A 22,349-nucleotide genomic window follows, 5' to 3' on the forward strand; every position below is an offset into this window, starting at 1 on the left:
GGAAGGAAGGAGAAACGAAGAAGAGGTTAGTGAGTAAAGTAAAGTGTATTAATTTTGAATCTGGTTATAGGGAGGAGGAAGGAGCTGGAGGTGAAGAAAAGAGGAGGCAAGAGAGAAAGGTGGAGCAAAAAGGAAGGAAAGCAAGAGAGAGTGACAGGTGGAAACAGGAAGGAAAGGTGAAAACAGGAAGGATGGAGAGAAGAAGGATGACAGAAGGAGGACAGAGAGGAAGAAAGAAAGAGAAACGGAAGAGGGAGGGGTATGGGTAGGGGGAGGGTCGAAGGGAGGGGGGGTTAAAAAATATGTAAAGGTCGCTTATGGTCAGGCCGCGGTAGGGGGAAGGAACGGATGTGTAAAGGGTTCGGGAACGCTCCCTGAAAAAGCGCCAATGTATTTTCTCAGCAGAGAATAAAGCATACTACTACTAGGTACTACGTATTACATTATTTATGGTAAAATTTTAATCTCGTATTTGGAAAATAATTATAAACTTTCGTATAATTTTTGACACATCATTATACAGAGTAAAGAACCATAACGTAAGAAATCGACATGCTGAAAATCTGTAACAAAACATTGTTTATGTAGCTAATTGGTTTAATAATTGAGTAACAATATATTAATATATATTTCAAATAATTTAGTGTAAGATTTCTCACCGTGGCTAAACCTTCCAAACAGGGCGTAAACATACCACATAGGTCAAGTTTGTAACTTTTTGTTGTTTTTCGTAATAAAAAAAGTATCAATTTTTGTGTCTTTACTGGAGTATTGTACCAATTAATATTACATCTATATAATTGCAAGCAAAATCCATATTACATCCATATAATACAAGCAAAATACTAAATAGTACACACATGATTATAATAATATACATATATGACTGAAAAAGCGATAAAATATTGTGAAAATATATAATTGCGGTTGTAATTAACTTACATCATACGATAGAAATGTGTATCACAATTTATAAATTCTTGCCCAGCAAAATTTGCCACTGTGATATATAATATAAGAAAGCTTATTAAACTACTACATTTTATAATTTCCACAATGTTTCTGTTCGTTACTATTATCTGAGCTATCTACAAGCAACGGCGCATTATTTATATAAAAAAACTTATGGTTTTATATATAATATAATGGATTCTTTCGAAAAATGTGTAAAAAAATTGCAATTAAATACGACATGCTTTATACAGGGTGTTCAAAAAAGGCGGAGACCCCTGAATACCTCCGAAAATATGCAAGATAGAAAAAAACATTGGAATATAGAAAAAAATGTTTCAGACAAGAGTTGCAGTATTTTAAATAACGCATTACGCAGTAATACCAGTATGACCTTGAAGAGCATTGTCAAGGTCACGTAAAGATCACCTTGAAATTTTTTAATAGAAACTCCCATTTTTAATTGGACATTCTTGTAGATTACCTCGAGAGCTTTTCAAAATTAATTAAATGCTTCTTCATTCAGTACTTTCCAAGTTATGGGGATTGAAAGTTACAGTACCGCTGGCATCTATCTTACATATTTTCAGAGTTATACAGGTGTCTCCACCTTTTTTGAGCACCTTGTATGTAATTACTTACGTAAAAAAAATTGACGCTTATGGAACACACACCAAGCACTAACATGATTAAATATGATGGTCCAAAAGTTACTTTTATTAAATCAGAAAATCTTATAATAGAATAAAATATTTTATGTTATTATTCCTTCAACAGTTAAAATGTATAATTTTTTGAATCATTATTTTAAGATATAATTAAAATGAGTTTAATACATCCATGAATATACTTCCATTACAATTCGAAATGAATATTGTATTGATCTGTTGATGACAAATTTAACTTAACTTATTGTTAATAATTTAACAGCTTATTGCAAAAGATACTAACTCGATTGCTCTTCTATGGAAATCCACCGCAGCGATTATTCTATGTTGAGAAATGTTTTGGTTTTTAGTTACACACATGTGCGGATTAATTCCATTCAATACGTGTTTTATACGATAACTATAAGAATTTAGATGTTAAATTGATTTATACATATAATATAGTATACCATGAATTAAGTATACGTATTAAAGTTGTACATCATTATTGATAATACTTTTATAAATATTAATTTCATGTTGCAAATAAATAATACACTCACAGAAATTGAAGAAAGGATATTGTGAAGAACTCTCTTGATCAAAACCGTAGTATACGATAACGATACCAGAGGGCTGTCCCATGGTGACTATGGTGTTACCGTACGACCTTGCATTATTAATGATGATATACACTGTCCTCTGGTGTCTTCATCGTATAGTGTCGTATACTATGGTCTTGATCAGAGTCCAAAGTCCTTCGTAGTGTTCATTTTCCAATTCCCGTGAGTGTAGATACAAATAAAATAAAAGTTATACAAATAAATATGAAATAATTATGAATGGTTATTAATTATTACTTTAATAAGATATTGTATAACATAACGAAAACAGAAAAAAATGTTAATGAAAATACTGACTAAAGAAATATAGTATTAATTTGAAATATACATATGTATAATCATATATGAAATCAATAGAAATGTGAATAAGCTGAGAAACAGAAATAATATGTAAAACGTAATAATTTATTTACCTGGCAACTTTAAATAACCCGAAAGCATGTATTGCGTTTACTAGTGAAAATGATTCAGTAGCTATAAAACAAGATGTTTCAAAAGCAGTTCCAATACTTATATGTGTTGTTATGATATAGAAGTATTTCTCTTGGTCAACCAAATATTCCGCGGGTACTATTAGTGTGGGCGGACGAGATGCATTTAAAGGTATTATAATATCCAAAAAGATTGAAGTATATTGAAGAAGAATTACCATTGTATTTGAGCTGTATGCGAATACTAAAATAATTACAGTACCATTAAATTTTTCATTCATATAATATTACATATATTGTATTATAATAATTATTTAATCAATTCTCTACATTACCTTTATACAAATGCCCAAATTATATTTGTCATGTCAGTTATTATACTGATTTAACTTAAATTTAATAAGATTGAAAAATTTCGTATTTTCAATTTAATGTGCAATATGTGTTTTAGAAATAAGATAATCGGTTATCATAATAGAATATGATTGATAACTCAGTATATTCTGGATCTAACTGAGTTTTTTGAGCCAGAAATCGCGCAAAATGATCGACTTACATTTAAAGTTTAAACTATTCAAGAATTATTATACAATAATTTTGGCACTATTCATTATAAACAATTGCTTCTATCAAAAATTATTAATTAAATGTTTATTTAATATTTACTCATTAAAGATATTGTTATTAATTTTCCATAGATTCCATGCTCATTTATAATCTCGATTTCTTTATTATCTTTCAAAGCAACCCAATTACTTCGAATGCGTCCCTGGAATTCTTTAACCTACTGATGAATATAATTCAAGTATTATTGTAGTATATGGTGGTTTATTTTTCAGTTAGTTGCTCATGAACGTACACTTTTCACAACAGCACAAAATGAGATATACTTTATACAACATACTATGTAAATAATATTATAAGATAATATCTCTATAACAAGACCATAAGTACATTCTGAGACATATAATTTTATCCACTGAAATGATTAGAGTAAGTAATAAAATCCCAACAATATATGATATTAGAACACTTAAATTAATAGAACACAGTGTCATTAAAATACCGAGAGTAAAAGAGAAGTACAAGATACAAAAGAAATTTGCAGTATTTAAATTATTAACAAAATTCTATTGCACTAAAGTCGCAAAATTGAAAAGATTAGACATTTACAGTCTTCTTCTTTAATGGCTGGCCTACATTTTTATCATCATTTTTCTCATTTATACAAATCACTAAGTTTCAGGCTGTATGTATACATATACTACCACAGACTTCTATAAAAGCTGTGTAAACTACAGTGTGAAACTCATCGATGTACAGATGAGAATAAATATTATGAAAATGAGAATGCTAGTAAAACTGAGGTACAGGCATTAATAAACAAGACTGTATGTCATAAAATTATAAATAGATTACAAATAATATAAATACCTGAACACCAGGCATTGATACAAGAATTAACAGTGTTATGAAACGGATACATCTGATTTTGAAGTTATTATATGGCCAAAGACCAATTGTTGATAAATAAACACGATTCAGTCTGTAATACTGATCTTCAGGATATTCCATTTCAAACGACAGCTCAAATAATACTGAGCGCGAGTCGTCTATAGAAAAATTTTTCTTCCATACCATTGTGGTACTTATTTTTCCTTTCTTTAAAATTTATGTAACACCTGTATATTATATGGAATTAAGTTAAAAATTAGAAATTTTTTCAAATGCTTATATCCACATGTACAAATCCACAGGTAAAAAGGGAGATAAGATAATAACAGAAGAGAATGCGTGACTCGTCGAAAAAGAACTATAGCCACTTCTATACCTCTAACGTTGTAACGTTATATCCCATTAAGAATAATGGATAATAAAAAATAAATTGTGTGTGTCATAATATTTAGTATATAAAGCACATTTTTTGGTGTTTCACCTCTCTTTGTAAGCGCATGTGCAATAGAATAAAGTGTTACTCTGGTGTGAAGCTTAACATACGAGTATACCTTTACGCTTCAGATAGTACAGAGTGTCTTGCGGTAGTTTGACTAAAACACAATGCGTGTGTTTGTGAATTGATATACAGCAGCTATAAGAAAATTTTCATTCTATAAGTTCTTAAGCTCTCTAGCTTTGTTACTCTTGAGTTCTTTCTTCTTTTGCTCACGGCGCTGCACAGTTTACAGAGATACAGTGTTATAGAGCATTTATATAGACAATATCTCATATTTAGTGCTGTTATTAGAAAACGTATCACAGTATCTATTGAATAAAGAAAATGCCAAAGTTAGATTCGAAGAGACAGAACTATTGATTAAATTGTGTAATGAAAATCGCAGCCTACGGAACTTTTTCTGAGAAACTTACTTGACATATACTTTTACGGGATTCCTATATGATGTTTGACGTATTTTTTAAACTTTTTGGAGTATTTTTAGTTAAAAAAATATTACTGATATGTTATTAATGTGTGTTCTATTTTATTACGAGATAGATATCTAAACAAATTTACTTCATGCATTAAAGAAATAGAATAACAATTTATATTTTATTTTTTCACACACAGTTGAAAATTTTGTATTAAATTTAACAGATATCACATGTCCGAAACGGTCCACATAAATTTTTGTGTTAATTTAACATAATATGAATATGTTAAATGATCAAACTAATACTTTGTTAATATTTTAATACAAAGTAAATGCAAATCTCAAAATAATTTGAAATAAATTTTGTGTAAAATTAACATATTTTTAATGACAAAATGAATTTAATAAACTGTAATTTTTACATTTTACAGATGTAATAAGTTAAATGACGGTTTGAAATCACTCTCACTTATATTATATAGAATAAGATCAACATTTTATTCTGTAAATTTTAACAGATAAATCTTGTGACCAATAATGTAGAACATACATATGTATTGTGTTAGATTGAAAAATAAGTACACATTATGTTGTTTTAACATTTCTTTTCAGTTATTTTAATAATTTTACTTGGGGATTTTATTTGAGGTCAATTAACACAAGAGCAATATGTTAAATTAACACATGAATGTGTTGAACATTTAACACAAAAATTTTAATCGGTATTTTTTTAAACAAGAAAACACAAATTTTTCAACTGTGCAGCATATTTGCTTTTATTTATTAATAACTTTATATTATTTTAAAAAATTTAATATCATAAAAACTATCTTTTTGCGTATACAATAATACGAAATACTTTAAAATATTTTATTCATCACATTATGTTTTTTAATATTGTTACTGCACTAAATAAATTTGATTTTTAATCAAAATGTAATTTTATTGCTATGTCTCAAGATGTGGAATGTTATTCTGAATATCTCATATGGTACATTTGTTAATACACACTCATATAATGATTGTGAATATATGTAGATCTATATAATTTAGAAGTGAGTATGTTATTGTCAGAGACTGTAATCGCTTGAGAATCTGTGTAACAGCACGAGAGGCAAGTACGTTTCATCTTGATATGATACTTTCGTTTTTATCTTTCTAAATTGCTTTTCTCTCTAGACAGATTTAAAAACAGAACGAAGATTGTAACAAAATTATAGGTATCTTCTCTTTATTTCTTGTTGAGATTAGACTGCACGATATCAAATTCCTTAATATGATGTTTTCATGAACACGAAATCGAGCTGGAATGAAACAAAAGTATTCTTATCTAAAACGGTAGTTAAAAGTTTATCGCGAACATAAAAGGATGGTATTTGATGAAGCTGTGACTGACAACAGTTCTTTATGAGAACTTGAGGAGAGACAATAAAATTTAATGACTGGTGGTTGTCATAAAAATGAAAAATCACCCAGGGTCATTCTGTTTATATGCTTGGCGATTCTCATACCGATAATACTCAAAATTTTCTCAAGTTGCTAACATTAATATTAACTAGATATGTTAATTTAACGTTAAATTATTGATGAATAATTGCTGCAGTTTAAGTATACTATATTTATATTATTTTTTTAAAGGCTAAAGAGAAAAAGCAATTTAATAAATTTTATTATTTACATATTGCAACAAGAGTCGCGAAAAATCTCAGAAAGTACATTTTAGTAATTAAAAAAAAATTATAAACATTTTAATTGATTTAGTAGTTTAGTGTAGTTTAATAATTTAGATATCTACATTCAGTCATATATTTATGTGAATATGTTTATGGAACTCTGGGAAAAAAGACAATAACCCATTTTGGGGCCCACAATTAGTAATCGAATTATTTGGATTGTTCGTAACTCTACTCTGGGAAAAATTTTGACCGTTTTTTTGTTGTTAAGCAACTTATTTCGGTTAGTGCCTCTTAAGTGAAAATTATCTTTGCGTTACTGATTATCGACAGAACTAATTGAGAGAATTGATTAGTATTACTTTAAAATCTTGGGTATAGATAGAATAGTTACTTGCGATTTTTAGCTACGCAAGGTAAAATTCGTAAAAGATTAGAGTTACGAACAATTCAAATAATTCGATTACTAATTGTGGGCCCCAAAATGGGTTACTGTCTTTTTTTCCCAGAGAAATACGAAGCTAAATATTGTTACACTAAGCCACTCGTTGCGTATGGTGTCCGCGCATTCGGAAAGAAACTCGCTTATTTACGGACACGGGTGGAAAGACAATACAAATTCTTTTGGCGACCGTTTCTCAATCACAGCTCGATTCGACTCAATTCAAAGAGTCGCATCAGCGTGGGCGCAACGATATTTATTAATATTACTGTAAAGTTAACGAATTTTAAATACGAATTTGTTGCGTATTTACGCGTATCTCGTAGCATGCTTAGAATATTGTTCATTATTGTCGAGAGAATAGTTGATTCAGTTAGAGATGTGGTATCCCACAGGATAATTTATATGGGACAGTTTTAATTAGTTTGTTTTACTAGTTTTGTATGCATATAATAAACTTGTTTAAAACGAAATTAGAGCACATTGTAATTTATTATTTGCTTTTTCAGGTACCATTCTTGTTGGAAATAAAATATTTCGAAGCTATCAACTCTCGGTAAACATATGTGGGATCTGAGTTGTCGGTAAGTTAGTATAAGCTGATAAAGCGGTTTACAGGTGAAAGGGTTATAGCATTATCTGCTTTATCAGAAAATGATAGAATATCAATCGATAAAATATCAAGCGATCTTGTCTGTTTTCCACGTATGACACATAGTATATGCATAGCAATGCGGAACATATTACCTCATTTTATCATATTATAATCATTTATATAACTACTTATCTTAAAATAATATATCGCCATTTGTAAATTTTGAATGTTTCGGATTATTGTATTTATATTGATTGAAGGATATTTACATGGAATTGTTAGAAGGGGTATCATTAAATATTACATACGCGAATTATGCATTGTCCTTATTATCATATACACATTGTAATCACACTTTTGTTTCAAAATTCTATATACTTTTGCAAATTCCATTTGAATGTCAATAACGGTGCTTGCGTGAAGGTAGATGAAGAGTTTTATGTTGCTGGGAAGCCAAGGTTAATTTACTACGATTTATTTAATGACATTTGTTATAGTCAATTAAGCATTCTCAAGCATGATGTATACCCAGCAATTTTCTCGGGATAATAACTTTTTACGCGCGACTAAACTTGCCCGTTTTCGTAGTGAGTTTTGTAGCTAAGAAAATATTTGACGTTTTCATACTTGCAAAATTACTCACGCCATAATAGTCGGTATAGGTACACAGAATTTGCGGAAACGCAATTCAGCGAAATAACAAGAGTTATCGGGCAGAGGATTTGTTGAAATTATATTTCATTCGCAACGGAAAAATGGAGGTGAATACTTTATTGAAATAAAAATTGGTTAAAGATAAAGTGACCTAAATAAAAATCGATCGGGTGAACACGGATTCGAATAAGAAATTTATCGAAAGGGAAATGGTGAAACAGAGAATCTGTCCAATGGGAAATTCAGTGAAAAGAATATCGACCCAGTTATGACCGGACACGATCAAGACAAATCACATCAACCAAATCGCAGGTCAAGCGATATCAAATCTTTCGTGTAATAATTCAAAAAAGTTTCCCGCTGGAGTAATTTTCTTCTCTGGGATGTTTCTTTTTGATAAATGTTCATCTCGGTGAAGTGTTTTCGAATAATTTATCATCTGATTAAATACTCGGCGGTGAGTTGTTACCTTGTTCCATTTCTATTATACAGTTCAAATTTCCGTGTGATTCAATGTTCCCGTCGACAAATAGTTTCTGATTAATTATAATTCGTGCATTTACTTATGATTGATAAACTTTTAGTATTACGAAATCACAAATATATGGTAGATGCAATCCTGTTATAACATCGAAAATTTAGTTGGTCTTTCTCTACACGGAGAAAATTTTTTCTTCAAATTTATCTTGAAAATTATGCGACCGTGGGACAACGTGGCATTTCAAAGAATTTTATGAGAATGTTTTGAAATTATAACATACATACTACTAGTGTATACTAAATATAATTATTAGTAGAATGTATGGTAAAATTAAAAAAACTCTCATATAGCTCTTTAAAATGCCATGTTGTCATCATTTTCAGGGTAAATTTTAAAAGAAAATTTTCTCCACGTATGAATGATATTAAAATGTTTTTAAATTAAAAGTCATGTTAATAACTAATGCATTATTGTACGTAATATATTTTTTATATATAATGTAGTAATATAAGTTCCTTTCGTAAGAAATATTGTTATAATATTGTTAAATTAATTAATAGTTAACATTTAAAGAAACAGCTTTTTATAAAAAAATAAAACATTGAAAAGTCTATAGAGACTTAAATGGCAAAGAGAGAACTAAGGATGTAAAAATTATATGTATAATTTATAAGATATTTTTCACAATTGACCTAAATAATTTATACTAATTTATTCATTGCAACGCCACATATCAAAAGACTATGCATTTTAAACAAGCAATTATAAATATTTATCTATTACTAAAATTGTGATCTTAACAGATTTTATCATGTACGTGATCTTACATCTACTTTTAATAATATTGTTTAATATACATGTGTATATTTAATAGACATTTAGATCAGTGATTGCTAATCGACGACGTAACTGACGTACGCGTTCACGTCTATATCGCGCATGACACTTTACATACATGCGCATAGAAGCGCGATCTAGATTGCAATTTACGAGATAGAGGCAAATTTGTTCGCTGCTGCTCTAACGTAATTTACGGTAGACGAGTACCGTTTGGACGACAGTTGTTGCAGGTGTATCGAATCGTTTACACGACGCACATCTTGGCAACCTCTCCGCATTTCTTCTACTCTCAATTCGCTGAAAGTTCCGCGGAATTTTGCCAAAGTACGAACAACGTGTCTTTGGCCGTATAGTAATCGACATGGGTGGCGTACATTTGCATATTAACGAGTACCGCAACGTGACGTATATGTTCACCGCGTTTCGATTACTCACTCGACTGTGATCGATCAGTTTCTGCGGGGAAGAGGTCAGCTCTCTTGATTTCGCGCTCGCGCGCGTCGAAGGCAGATTGTCTTGATTGGATTTATTAATTATGACGCGGAACGAGATACATCAAGATACTCTTGTCTTACCATATTCTTTTTGATTACAAACATCATAAACTTTTTAGGATACACCTTTCGAAATCGAGTACAGTCGTTATTAATTAGTTTTGCGGTTCGAAAGAGCACGCATGGTAGAAATTAATCATTCCTTACGCATCATTTACGACCTACATTCCTGTAATACACTTTTGATTGCTAATCGCAAGTGTGACGGCTTGATTTTGATTATTTCTAACGCGTTAATCACGTTTGTAATTAATGTATGACGAGAGAAACATTTAATGAGATAAACGTGCAATCAGAGTAAAACATGATTTTCACCAATTTTGTGTTTTTCCATAAGTTTCCTTTTTATTCTGATTAACACGTGTCTTATTAAACAATGGAATATAGAGGGAAGTCCTCTATTACGAGATAGTAGCTTTTTAACGCACAGTTGGAAAATTTGTGTTTTCTTATTAAAAGAAACGCCGGTCCTCTATTATGAGATAGTAGCTTTTTAACGCACAGTTGGAAAATTTGTGTTTTCTTATTAAAAGAAACGCCGGTTTTTTTGTGTTAAATGTTCAACAAACACATTTATGTGTTAATTTAACATATTGCTCCTGTGTTAATTGACCTCAAATGTAAAATTATTAAAATAACTGGAAAGAAATATTAAAACAACGTGTACTTATTTTTTAATCTTACACAATACATATTGTATGTTCTATATTATTAGTAACAAGATTTATCTGTTAAAATTTACATTTTATATTTATACAATTTACATAAAAAAAATTCATCTTGTCATAAAAAATATGTTAATTTTACATAAAATTTATTTCAAATTATTTTCAGATTTGCATTTATTTTGTATTAAAATATTAACAGATTATTAGTGCGTTCATTGAACACATCCATATTATGTTAAATTAACACAAAAATATGTGTGGACCGTTTGGGACATGTGGCATCTGTTAAATTTAACACAAATTTTTCAACTGTGCGTCCAAAGTCAATCGCAAATCTTTTCTCGCAACGATTACACGATCTAACAATCAATTTTCCACTAAACAGGTTTCACTCCAAGGGTAATAAGTTCGTGGTGGAACCAGCAGATGATGCTTATTAATTTAGCAGAAACTCCGCTATCTCATATTAGAAGCCCATCCAATAATAGGGGACTTTCCTCTATAGCATGAAGAGATCGATTATCAAGCAAGTCGATAATGTACTGCACGTCGTACCTGAGTTTTCAACGGTCTGCTCAAAGCGCGTCATCGTCGGGCTCATCAGCAAGCCGGACGCCAGTTGCAGCCCATGAGAGATTAGGTGCACGAGAATCGTTATTATGATAATAACATATCCCCAACCGCCTTCCGGGTAGTAATGCTTATTGAGCGTGATTTTTTTCCGAGCGTTTATCGCGGTGAGGGATTCCTCTGCCACCTCCGCGTTCTCCGGCTGATCGAGCAGATTCTCAGATTCACCGACGCTGCCGAGGCCTCCCTCGAGAATTAGTTGCTCGGAGAATCGCCTCCTCATCATCTTAGGTGTAATCGAAATCACGCTATTTTTACGACCAGTTAAAGCGGCGTTTGCATTGGCACTTTTCCCGCCGGCAACGAGACGCGCGTCTCTGTTGGACTCGTTAGCGATTCGAGACTCCCTGTTGTTCGGGTCTTTAATATCGACAGCTGCCGAATTTTCAGGATAAAACGGGGTGATTGATCGTGTCGCGCGGGCTGTCGCCTTTGAAAGGATTCGCGGACGGGCGTTGCCGGCGATGATTGGTCCCGCGGCATTTGCGGCGCCGGTGGTGCTTTCGCAATTTTCGATGGCATCATCGACGAGCGGCTGCTGCTCGGAGAGTCTGCGATTATCCGCGCGGCCGATCTTCCAGCCGCGCAACGAGTGCGTTTGATCCAAGTACCGATGATGGGCTATCGGACCGACGGCGATCGAGTGCCGGCGCTGGATCGTCGCCCCGGTGTCCCCGTGGTCTGCGCAGCAGAGGCTGCCGGCCGAGTTTCTGCCGGAGGACGGCGGCAGGAAGCTCTGGCAAGTCGACACGGAGTTTCCGGAGTCCTTCCGCCTCGCGCCAACCCCCTGAACGGAATCCCTAGGGGAGCACGAGGACGTGGACGAGATCTTCCGGCGCTGGTACTGGCACTGGGCGCACCAACATTGGCACGCGGAGAATTGCGCCAGGAAGCAGCGGCACCGCATCATACGCGATAGGATCTCCGGATGCGCCAGCAGCAACTCGGGCAGCTCGATCTCGCTCCATGATTTCGCAATGTCGCCGGAAGACTCCCTCGTCAACGCCCGTTTCGAAACGAGGCTGTCGGTCGACGAGCGGGTCTCGGATTCCACGCTGGATATTTTCCGCGCGGTGCATTCGCGTTGCCGGCAGCAACGCGCCCGCGTTGCACCGTCACGATGGGGATAGGATTCCTCTTCCTCTGCCTCTTCGTCGTCGTCATCTTCGTCGAGCGAGTTCTCCTCGCTCATAGCCGCGCTGTAAGACCGGCGACGTCTGCGATATGCGGGTCCCTCGCACGGCCTCGCCGAGTCAGCGCGTTCGCCCATTTCGTGGTTCGTTTCTCAAACTCGCACAATCGAGGCGGATGTCTCGGCTGCTGAGTCCTCGTGCTGCGGAAACCGAGCTCGAGACCAAGTTATGTTACCGTCACGCGCCGTCGCGTTTCTTATCGCGATATTTAAATGAGTCACGAACAATACGATACTTATCATATATTTAAGTTCTTCGTCTGAAAGATAGTTTGCAGTTCGCTTATCTCGTGCTCTCATCTGTTTGCAAAGTCAAATTTAGCAGATGCATTTATTGATACGTGCAGCAACGGGACACTAATACACTTGGAATATGAAACACTCTTTTCAGTGTAATAGTTCAACACTTTTTAAGTTCCGTTATGTTTTTCACTTTTGTAATTGGACTCGTCGTGAAAGAATACACCTAGCAGAAAATTAAACTCGGTGTTAAGTTACACCAACAACACCGGCGGATTTCAAACGAGGACTGTCCCCGATGTATAAAAATCCAGCGATGTTTCGTGGATGCATCGTGATGCTTTGCACGCATTAGGCCGAACGTGAGCCTCGCGACGCGTTTCGACTGTCGATTTGTTGTCCTGATTTTTCTCGCACGTACATACGTTGTACGACGCTACACGGTGAATGCCCCTCCTTTCGTATGCATTAATCCCGAAAATAGTGAGAGCCGGGTGAAAAGTGCCTCTACCTCTCCGGAATAAGTGATGACGCCAGGAAGTACAATATGTATGTGGAAAAGTTGGGAAAGCTTACTAAATTTTTTATCATTAAACGAGGAATTATTTTAGTTGCCAAAAACTTTAAATTTGATTTGTTCATTTTATGTTCTTTTTTTATCTACACCATAGAGTTAATTTTTTATTTGTTAAGAAGATTTACTTGTTTCGATTTATTCGATACTCGCTCTCTTATGTCTTAAATATATTGATATAATTGAATAAAATTTATTAAAATTCTTTAAAGTTCGGAAAATAATGATGTATTAATAGCATTAGTTAAACGAAACAAATGTCCTTTTTTTTAGTAAAGTATTATTTGTTCTAATACTGCTATTAAATTAAGAAAATTATTTTCCATGAGATTGTTTTCAGCTAATGTTATTGATAGATAATTATTTTCATGTAGTATTGATGAAAAAAGTATTATTGAGAGAAATACTTTGATTATTTTGCCAAAATCAAAGGATACTGTAGAGATTGTAAAAACTGCATTTCGAACACGACAAAGAAAATAAATTGCGGTCAATTTATAGGAACTTGGCTCGTAGGAAGCGCCACAAGAAAATCAATGTATGTCAGAGGTGCAAAGCCGAGTATAACTTTGATCCCAACTTCGACTACAGTTACTGAGTTTCTTTAGAAATACTAAGCATTATTTCCTTTTAATGTAACTTAATGGCAGATTCCATTCACGGTAAAACTTTCACAATTATTTTATTGTTGTATAATGAAGTTTTGCCAAGTTATATCAACTGTCGAATATGAACTACATTCATCTTAAGAATCCCCGGTAAATAATTGTTAACATTACTATTTGATATTGTAAAAATAAAGATAACTGGTAAGGTTTAACGAAGATTCTGTTGTTATAAAAAAACTATTTAATAGATAGGAAAATTATTATACTTTTTAGTACAAAATGCAGTTGAAATAATAGATTAATAATCTTCATAAATAAATCAAATACTTAAGGTTGCTAATATTAAATATCAAATTGAGTATTAGTCGACCTCAACTAATTGCCAAAAAAAACTCAATTTAATCTTTTAATAATTTTGTATATAAATTGTTAGTAAAAATTATGAATCACAAATGACAAAAATATGATAGATTCTGAGAATCGTACGGAGACTGAAAATCTGAGTTTTTCGGGCTTTCATCTTTTCGGTTTGCTCTGCGTCCATTGTACCTCTGGGTATATAATTTATGACATGACCAGATTTGAGGGGTTGAGTATATGTCTAGTTACATAAAACGTGATCAAAATACGATCCGTAAGAAGACATATCCAGGTCAGAATTAGGATACTATCATCGCCGAGATTTATTTTCTATGGTGATAAATAGTGTGCCATTAGTTAAAGAGGAAACGTGCGAGAAATGGTAATATTGCGCAAGTAAACTAATATAGAAAGAGACGAAAAGTGTATCATTATTTTAACTGCAAATATGTAATAAAAAGTAACACCCTCTCGAGAAGCCGTCATACTGCATTGCGGTTTTTTTTTAAATTCAGAAAATCCTGATTCACTCGAGATTCGTCCACGAATATTGTGAACTATCAGAATTTTCGTAAATGCATTTGCATTAAATTTACATTTATCATTCATGATTAGCACGTCGACAATTGTTCATTAATGCTAGGATATTGACGCGATACACGTGTCATCAGAATAGACAGGTAATTAATCGAGCTTATGTGTACATCTATCAAGAATTGCATTTATTACTAGCTTAAACTTGGCGTTGTCCGGGCTTCTTATCTAAAACGGATATGTGGAGATGTGAAAATCATACGGCGATATATTGAAATTAATCCATAGTGATAAGTAATTTACAAATTCATGTAGTATATAACTTTGTTCTATTATACTACACACATACATGTATAAGTGTCAAGGGGATGAAATCAGGAGGACTCAGGTGGGGTGTCTAGTTTCATGGTAGCCTATATTTTCCGCAGAACCCTAGAGAGTAATACTATGCAATATTTGGTTCAGACTGAGGTCAAACGGTTTGGAAGTTAATACCCTGAGAAAAAAATCGTCGATATTACTAAATATATTTAGTTAATAGCATTTCTTCAGTTCAAATAATATAATTTATCGAAATATATATATATTTCTGAATTAACAGGTATATAAATATTTGTTTTTTTTTAAATAAATACCTGATTGATAGCCATAGATCGCAGCATTTCATTGAATCAAGACATCGTTTTAATTAAATACTTTTTCTCAGTGTAAAGAACGTACAGATAGATACATTTTATTCGAAATACTATATTGAAATGCGATTGCAAGTTCTGAACGTTTATGGAATTAATTTTCGATGCGTTAACAATGTCAGACGACGTCTTACCTGCGCTGTGCAGCGGGGGGTGTCGAAACTTCAATTCTGCCGTGATGTGCCAGCATCCGGGCGCGGCGAGTTGCAGGCCCACCCCGATGAAATGCACCAGCACCGAACACGTGACAATGACGTATCCCCAACCCCCCTCGGGATAATAATGCCGCCTCAAAGTAGCCTCCTTTCTGAAATCCGTTGCCGGTCGCATCGGTAATAAGTCGTTGTTTCTTCCTCGTTGCTCCAGCTTTTTGCCATCCCTATCCATGTTTCTTGCCTCCCCGATTAGGCCGTGCCAGATATCTTTGCTTTGATGCTTCTCAGCGCGCGCCTCCTTCTTCTCGCGTCCGATCAGATTATCATGTTGAACACCGTGTGCGTTCACCATCGTTGAATCGTCGTTTTTCTTGCTCCGCGAGGGGGAACGAAAGGGATCGATCTGCGAGCGTAGAACACCCTCGGACGTGCATTTTGGACAGGCATGGAGATCATTTTTCGATGGGAATGACATGGACGTGACGTAATCGTCGTAGTCCACCACCTTGATATGCGGTGGCGATAGTGCGTGTCTCTCCGAAGACGCGTGCGAAACGGTACTTCGGTATTTTTTCTTTACCTCATCCGCTTCTTGCGTCTGTGAATTATTTGCTTGCGCGATGCTGACTGTACGCTGTCTTTCGTTTGCAACGTTTACTATAACATCAAAGGCGTTCGTGTCTGCGAATGAGGGAGATTTCTTTTGCAATTGCGCGCCTGTATCTTCGAGCTCTTCCTCGACGTGCAAATTTTTCGGAAGTGACTTCGGGAAATCCGCATCCGACGTGGTTCTTAGGATAGAGTCTCTTTTCTTGACGTCTCGCGTGTTCGCTTCATTAACCTTCACGAGCGAGTCCGATTTACATCTCGATTGATCTCGGACGACGTTCTCCTCCAATACAATGACCGAGTTTTGATGAGTTGCAGTTGTCTCGATTAAAGAAAGACTGCGCGGCATGAAATATCGGCTGGTACTTTTTACACTCTTCATCTCGTTATTCACGTCGGACGAATTCTCAGAGAAATTCGCAGGTTTCTTATTTATGGGTGGCCTTCCGTCGATTAATCTTCGTTTTATCATCACGGACGCGACTCCTCCTGGGGCACATCGGTCTAACAGGATGACTTCTTCCAGGCAATTAGATCGCGGTGCAGTTTGTTCCAATCGATATATCGTTTCGCGGCTCGTTGGGATGATAGTAAAGGCACGAGATAAGGGATCGACGCGCACCTTCACTTTTTGCGGCGCTCGATCGGGCCAAGAACTGCTGTGCCTCATTTTATTCTGTCTGTGTATCGTCATGCTATGCCGGGAATTTTTACGGTTCACTCGAACGAGCACATTGTTGAGTCAAACTATTTCCCGTATACTTTAGCGGACAGATAACTCTCGTCCTCGAAGATAAGGCTTTGGCGATCCACCTCGCCATACCGACGACCTGTATTCGTGCGGAAATAGTGGGAATTATAGTCGATAGTAGAGTCTGTCGGAAGTACTTGAATATAATCTGCAAGTGAGTCGCATTCTCGATGGGGTATACGCGCGGAGCGCGCGCATACGTGCACTCTTCGTGGTAACCGTGCATATTTTATACCGTGTCACCGACGTTTACGGAACGTTCACTCTATATATTTTCACTGGAATTGCGTTTGATATAAATCAAAGTCAATCTGGGACGTTCAATTCCTACGGAATCCTCCTGCCATCCGCGTACGTGACGCTTCAATTTATTTTAAGAAGAAAAGAGACTTCGAATTCGCGACGGAGCGTTAATAATCGCTGATTTTAAGGGCACCCCGTGAGCGATGCCGGATTGCAAGTGTTTATTGCGCGAGGTAATGATCTGCAACATCCGATGATGGAAAGATAACTTCCGAGATGCAAGCGGTCCTGGCGAATGCGCCAGGATGACTGTTACGCACGTGCTGCTTACTCGCGATCAACCCTCTCTCTATGCTCTCTTTCTCACTCCCTCTCACTTTGGCGGCTGGCAGGCGCATGCTTGCAGATACCCCGACGAATCGCGAAAGCTGCGTTTTCCAGCTTTTTTGTGCCACAAATGTGAGCGCCCGTGTCGCGTGCTCACATGCCTCCGGTTCTCGCCGGGCTTACGGCGCGTGCATAATTTAGCGGAACACTTCTTATAGATTTAGGCCCTGATCAAGCTGAGCTGCGCTCTATATCGAGCCTCGTTAATGATTGAAGATTTTCCAAGCTTTTCACGTGTTTTTAAGGATAAAATTGTAACGAACAAGTAACGTAATACGAATCTGCCAGCTCACGCGGAGAGAGAATTTTCTCTTCAAATTTATCCTGTAAATCATGTAATCGTGGGATGAGTTTTTGGAAATTTTACATAGTAACATGTATGGTAAAATTTCCAAAAACTCTCATAAAGTTCTTCAAAATGCCACGTTGTCCCACGATTACTCAGTAAATTTTAAGAGAACATTCTCTCCGTGCATGTATGAAGAGCTTTATAGAAGAATGTGTCGAGCACATAAACGTATTAAAAGTAGATCGAAACGTGTTCTCTCGGATATTTCTGTATCTTTTTGCGAGTTTTATGTCGAAGCTACTTTTTTTCGACAAAACGTTGCAACGTATTGTAGAACTCTAATTGGCCGGGCTTAATTGACAGAATAATCCCGTTGTAAATCTTAAGCGTGAAAGCTTTATTCGATGTGCTTCGCGCGTTTCGAACACACAGTGCCGCCGGTTATATAATCCGTAAAGTATTGCTATAAATATACCCGTAGAGATGACTGATCCACGCAGTCATTTGGGTTTAGCGAACCCGCGGACTCGAGCTCTGTACACACACTTACGCGAATGATAGCGCAGGAAGAGAGTTGGAGAGAAGTAGAAGTAAAATATTAACTGATACATAAGTATTTTACTTTTATGATTTCGTATAATCACAGTCAGATACTAGTAGAGGAAAGTCCCCTGTTATGAGATAGGATTCTAATACGGGATTTCTATTAATAAGCAGTTGATTCCACCATGAATTTATTGGAGCGAAATCAGTTCAGTGGAAAGTTCACTGTTAGATTGTGTGGTCGTTGCGAAAAATACTTGCCATTGAATTTGGATGTTGAAAACCTGCTCTGTCTCATATTAGAAACCTGTCTCATAATAGAGGACTTTCCTCTACTCGTTGATAAATTGAGAAATGGTGACGCGTTCATAAATAATATCGCAAGTCGTCAATTATAAATAATCCGTAAGTTCTCCTTTATACTGCTGCTTTATAAGGTTTCAAATCACATTATTTCAAAGAAACCCCCCGTTCTTTTGACGTTGAACGCTCCAATTTGTCTCGCGACGGGGAAACCGTAGCCTCGGAGAATTCGAGCTTGTTTCCAGAGCCGTCTCCGTAATGCTATTATGCTTTCCATTTACCCCTCATTGTGCGGGAACTGACCTACCTTTATGACGCGCGCGATCGGTCGTTCACGATGATCCGGGGAAAGCGTCGTCTAAGCAAGGAGATACAACTTGGAATGCCGTCAGGACGAGTGATGAATTCCTCAACGGGGAGAATGGGATGGCGTAATTCAGAGGCAGAAATAGACACGGAGGAGACAAACCGATCTTCCGGAGGAGAGCGACCTGAATTGTTCGGAGCGGGAGAGGAAAGGAGGGTCGTAAAAATTTGCTCGCCCGGGTGAGAGAGAGATTACCCGCGGAGATGCCACGTTAGACGAGGTCGGTGATCATGCACGTCTGTTCGACTGCGCGCGTCTCTAATAATACGATTCCTCGTCTTATTCCCGGCGAATAACTGCTAAACTTGGCGACTTGCTCGGGCGAGGGTGTCGCGGTTGGGAAAACAGGTGCGCGCGACTGGCGGGGACCTTATTAGAGGAAAGTGCCCTATCACGAGATAGCGAAGTTTCTGCTAAATTAGTAGGCATCATCTTGGTTGGTTCCACCGTGAATGCATCGCCTTTGAAATCTGTTTAGCGTACAATCGATTGTTAGATCGTGTAATCGTTGCGAAAAAAAAAGACTTGCGGTTGAACTTGGACGTTGAAAACCTATACGTATCTCAGACTCCTATCTTACAATAGAGGACTTTCCTCTAGCGAAGATATATGCGAATTTCATGCGGAAGTTTGCCGGGAGGGAGGATAAAGGCTCTCGTCGTCATCGCGACATCGTCTTCGATCCGACACGATCGGCGTTCTCGTCATCGTTATCCTTGTCGCCGCGGTCGTCGTCGTCATTGGTGCGATGCGAAGGTGGTGGCCGGGGACGCGCGGTGGCACGCCGATAAATTTAGGCGAGCGATGAGCGCACGCGGCTTGTTTAAGTGTGCGCAGGCTTCTCTTAAAGTTCCGCGTGATTTATCGTCGCATTAATTCGGGATCGGTCTCCGCACCGGCGAGCGATGAATGTGACACCGGTGCGAATTTTATCACGTGTTGTCAGACGGACATCCTCTCGTGGGTACTTTGTTAAGTGGAGCACGGCTCCTCGTCGTCGTGCCGCGCGAAAATACTCTGCGGTCGAATTAACGCGCCGCGCGCGAGACGTTCAATGGAACCCTTCAGGCGTGACTTAGCGAGATTACTTTGTCAGCTCGGAAAAAAACGTTGTAACTCAAACGCCGCGGATATAAATCAGTAAAGAGATACGTGCGCCAACGTACGCGGGCTGAAGGATGTAATGAGATTTATGATGGATTGGATGCTCCTCAGCTAAAATTTTAATTCCCGAAATTGTGCACGCCGCGGGAGTGTTAACTCATTTATATCCAACGTTCCGCTTTCGCAACATGCCGTACCGATCGTAAAGTCTGTGTGATGCAATTGGATCTAACCATGAATATAGAGTAGCCACTTATACAATCGGATTGAATATATTTCATCGCAGTGTGGCGAAATATATTTATTAGGATGCTTTTTTATGTTGCAAAAGGGTATCGCGGCTTGTTAAAGCGCAATTACTTTTCGTTACAATTATAGAAAATGAAAAGGCTAACCCTGTTAAAAATATTAGATAGAATATGATCAGATTACATTAGATTACATGCAATTTCAATGTAAATTCATAAGACTCTTATTTACAATGTAATCCTATTCTATCTAATACTTTAAGGGAAGTTTACACCCAGACGGCCAACTTGCTAAAGCTTTGCCAAGTGCTCGTTAAAAAGTTTGCAAGCAACAAGACATCAAATTTGATACAAACCCTGTTACACCAGACAGTATCGACAAATTGTCAGCGGAAATATAATAAAATGTACCGACATACCGTAACAGCGAGTTTAACTTTGCAAGCTTTGTTCGATATTTAGGAACAATTTGCCACCATCAAACTACTTTGCGTAAACCTTGCTCGGTTTTGCTGTCACGTTATGTCTTCAAGCTTTACCAGCAAAACACGAGTTGAGGACACAGATTCTACAGTTCGGCATCGGTTTTGAGCAAATTTCTTGCCAATTTGGTGTCGATTTATCGGCAAATTGTTTACTGACAGGCCAGAAATAGCAGCGCCTCCGTTCTTTGTTTAACTAACAAAATGGATGTATAAAAGTCACGAGTACAAAAGAGCGAGTATATAGAACAGATTGGACAGATTTGGTCAAATTGACGTCTGGCGTGACGAGGCTAATCTTGAGTTAGGCGAAAAATCGCGAACAGGGTCTCCACAGTTTAATAGCAATTTTGCGAGTGTAGTGACCGGCGGGTCTCTCCCTGTTTTAACGACACGCTATCAGGTCGATCTGTCTCGCTTGTACGAGACATTATTACATGTAACTGGAACGATCTTGATGCCTGTGTTATTTCTCGGTGCTTGCTCGTAGCCTGTCGTCCTAAATGCTCAACAGCCTCGGCTGATCGATATACTTGAGGAGACGGAAACTTTTCTCCGTCTCGCGACCGTCATGTCTTTCTGGAAGTTTGCGAGTTCGGTTATTGCATTTTGAAGTCGCAGTGACATTTGAAGAATCGGCGAAGCGACATCTCGAAGAATGCTCGGGACACCGTGAATACCTGAGAATAATTTCAGCGTTCCGCGAACTTGCCTCCTCTCTCGGACAGAAATGACATCCCGCTTTTACCCTCGTACCTTGTAACAAGTTTTCTAGAATGCGGATACGCGACGACTTCCTTATGATCTATTAAACCTACGTTACGGCCTTGATCGCGCACTCGCGCCGCGCCTCGATACGAATCGTAAAACTTATCTGTAGGAATCGCGGTCGCACATCTCGAACGATCGCACCCTTTGTTTGCTTCCGTCGCCACGGGATTTATTCTTCTGTCTCGGATGCTCGCCTACAGGAGCACCGTCTCTGATTTTATCCGTGAAAAATATGCTCGATACACGGCGGTCGCACGTGACGCCGTTCATCGGGCGAGATTCGATCTAATATCTAATCAGTCGATAACGATAGCGATAGAAATCCCCTTGGGGCCGTTT

The 22,349-nt window shown here is 36.8% G+C and overlaps 2 protein-coding genes across 3 annotated transcripts; both read right to left on the reverse strand.

Moving 5' to 3' along the window:
• Positions 1–444: 444 nt before the first annotated feature.
• Positions 445–4,299, reverse strand: LOC105564559. Of its 2 annotated transcripts, XM_012017004.1 has the most exons (9): positions 4,087–4,299; positions 3,512–3,631; positions 3,319–3,436; positions 2,635–2,896; positions 1,903–2,019; positions 1,594–1,684; positions 943–1,088; positions 660–792; positions 445–563 (listed from the first exon to the last, which is right to left on the reverse strand). In XM_012017004.1, the coding sequence occupies exons 1-9, from the start codon at positions 4,291–4,293 to the stop codon at positions 516–518; spliced, it is 1,242 nt and encodes a 413-aa protein (XP_011872394.1). In that variant the 5' UTR covers positions 4,294–4,299; the 3' UTR covers positions 445–515. The 2 variants fall into 2 exon arrangements, with proteins under 2 accessions (XP_011872394.1, XP_011872393.1); XM_012017003.1 differs by having other exon boundaries at positions 445–792.
• An 11,255-nt stretch (positions 4,300–15,554) lies between these two features.
• LOC105564594 lies at positions 15,555–17,576 on the reverse strand. The gene is made up of 2 exons (XM_012017075.1): positions 15,893–17,576; positions 15,555–15,562 (listed from the first exon to the last, which is right to left on the reverse strand). The coding sequence occupies exons 1-2, from the start codon at positions 17,214–17,216 to the stop codon at positions 15,555–15,557; spliced, it is 1,332 nt and encodes a 443-aa protein (XP_011872465.1). The 5' UTR covers positions 17,217–17,576.
• Between the last annotated feature and the right edge of the window lie 4,773 nt (positions 17,577–22,349).

This window comes from Vollenhovia emeryi, unplaced genomic scaffold, assembly GCF_000949405.1.
Source record: "Vollenhovia emeryi isolate VEMERY1.0 unplaced genomic scaffold, V.emery_V1.0 DF939162.1, whole genome shotgun sequence".
Taxonomy (NCBI): domain Eukaryota; kingdom Metazoa; phylum Arthropoda; class Insecta; order Hymenoptera; family Formicidae; genus Vollenhovia; species Vollenhovia emeryi.

Coding starts and splice junctions, on each gene's coding strand:
- LOC105564559 (XM_012017003.1), bottom strand. CDS start 4,293: ATGGTATGGAAGAAAAATTTTTCTATAGACGACTCGCGCTCAGTATTA. Junction 3,632..4,086: donor TATCAATGCCTGGTGTTCAG/GTATTTATATTA, acceptor TAATCATTTCAG/TGGATAAAATTATATGTCTC. Junction 1,685..1,902: donor TTCCATAGAAGAGCAATCGA/GTTAGTATCTTT, acceptor TTCTATTATAAG/ATTTTCTGATTTAATAAAAG.
- LOC105564594 (XM_012017075.1), bottom strand. CDS start 17,216: ATGACGATACACAGACAGAATAAAATGAGGCACAGCAGTTCTTGGCCC.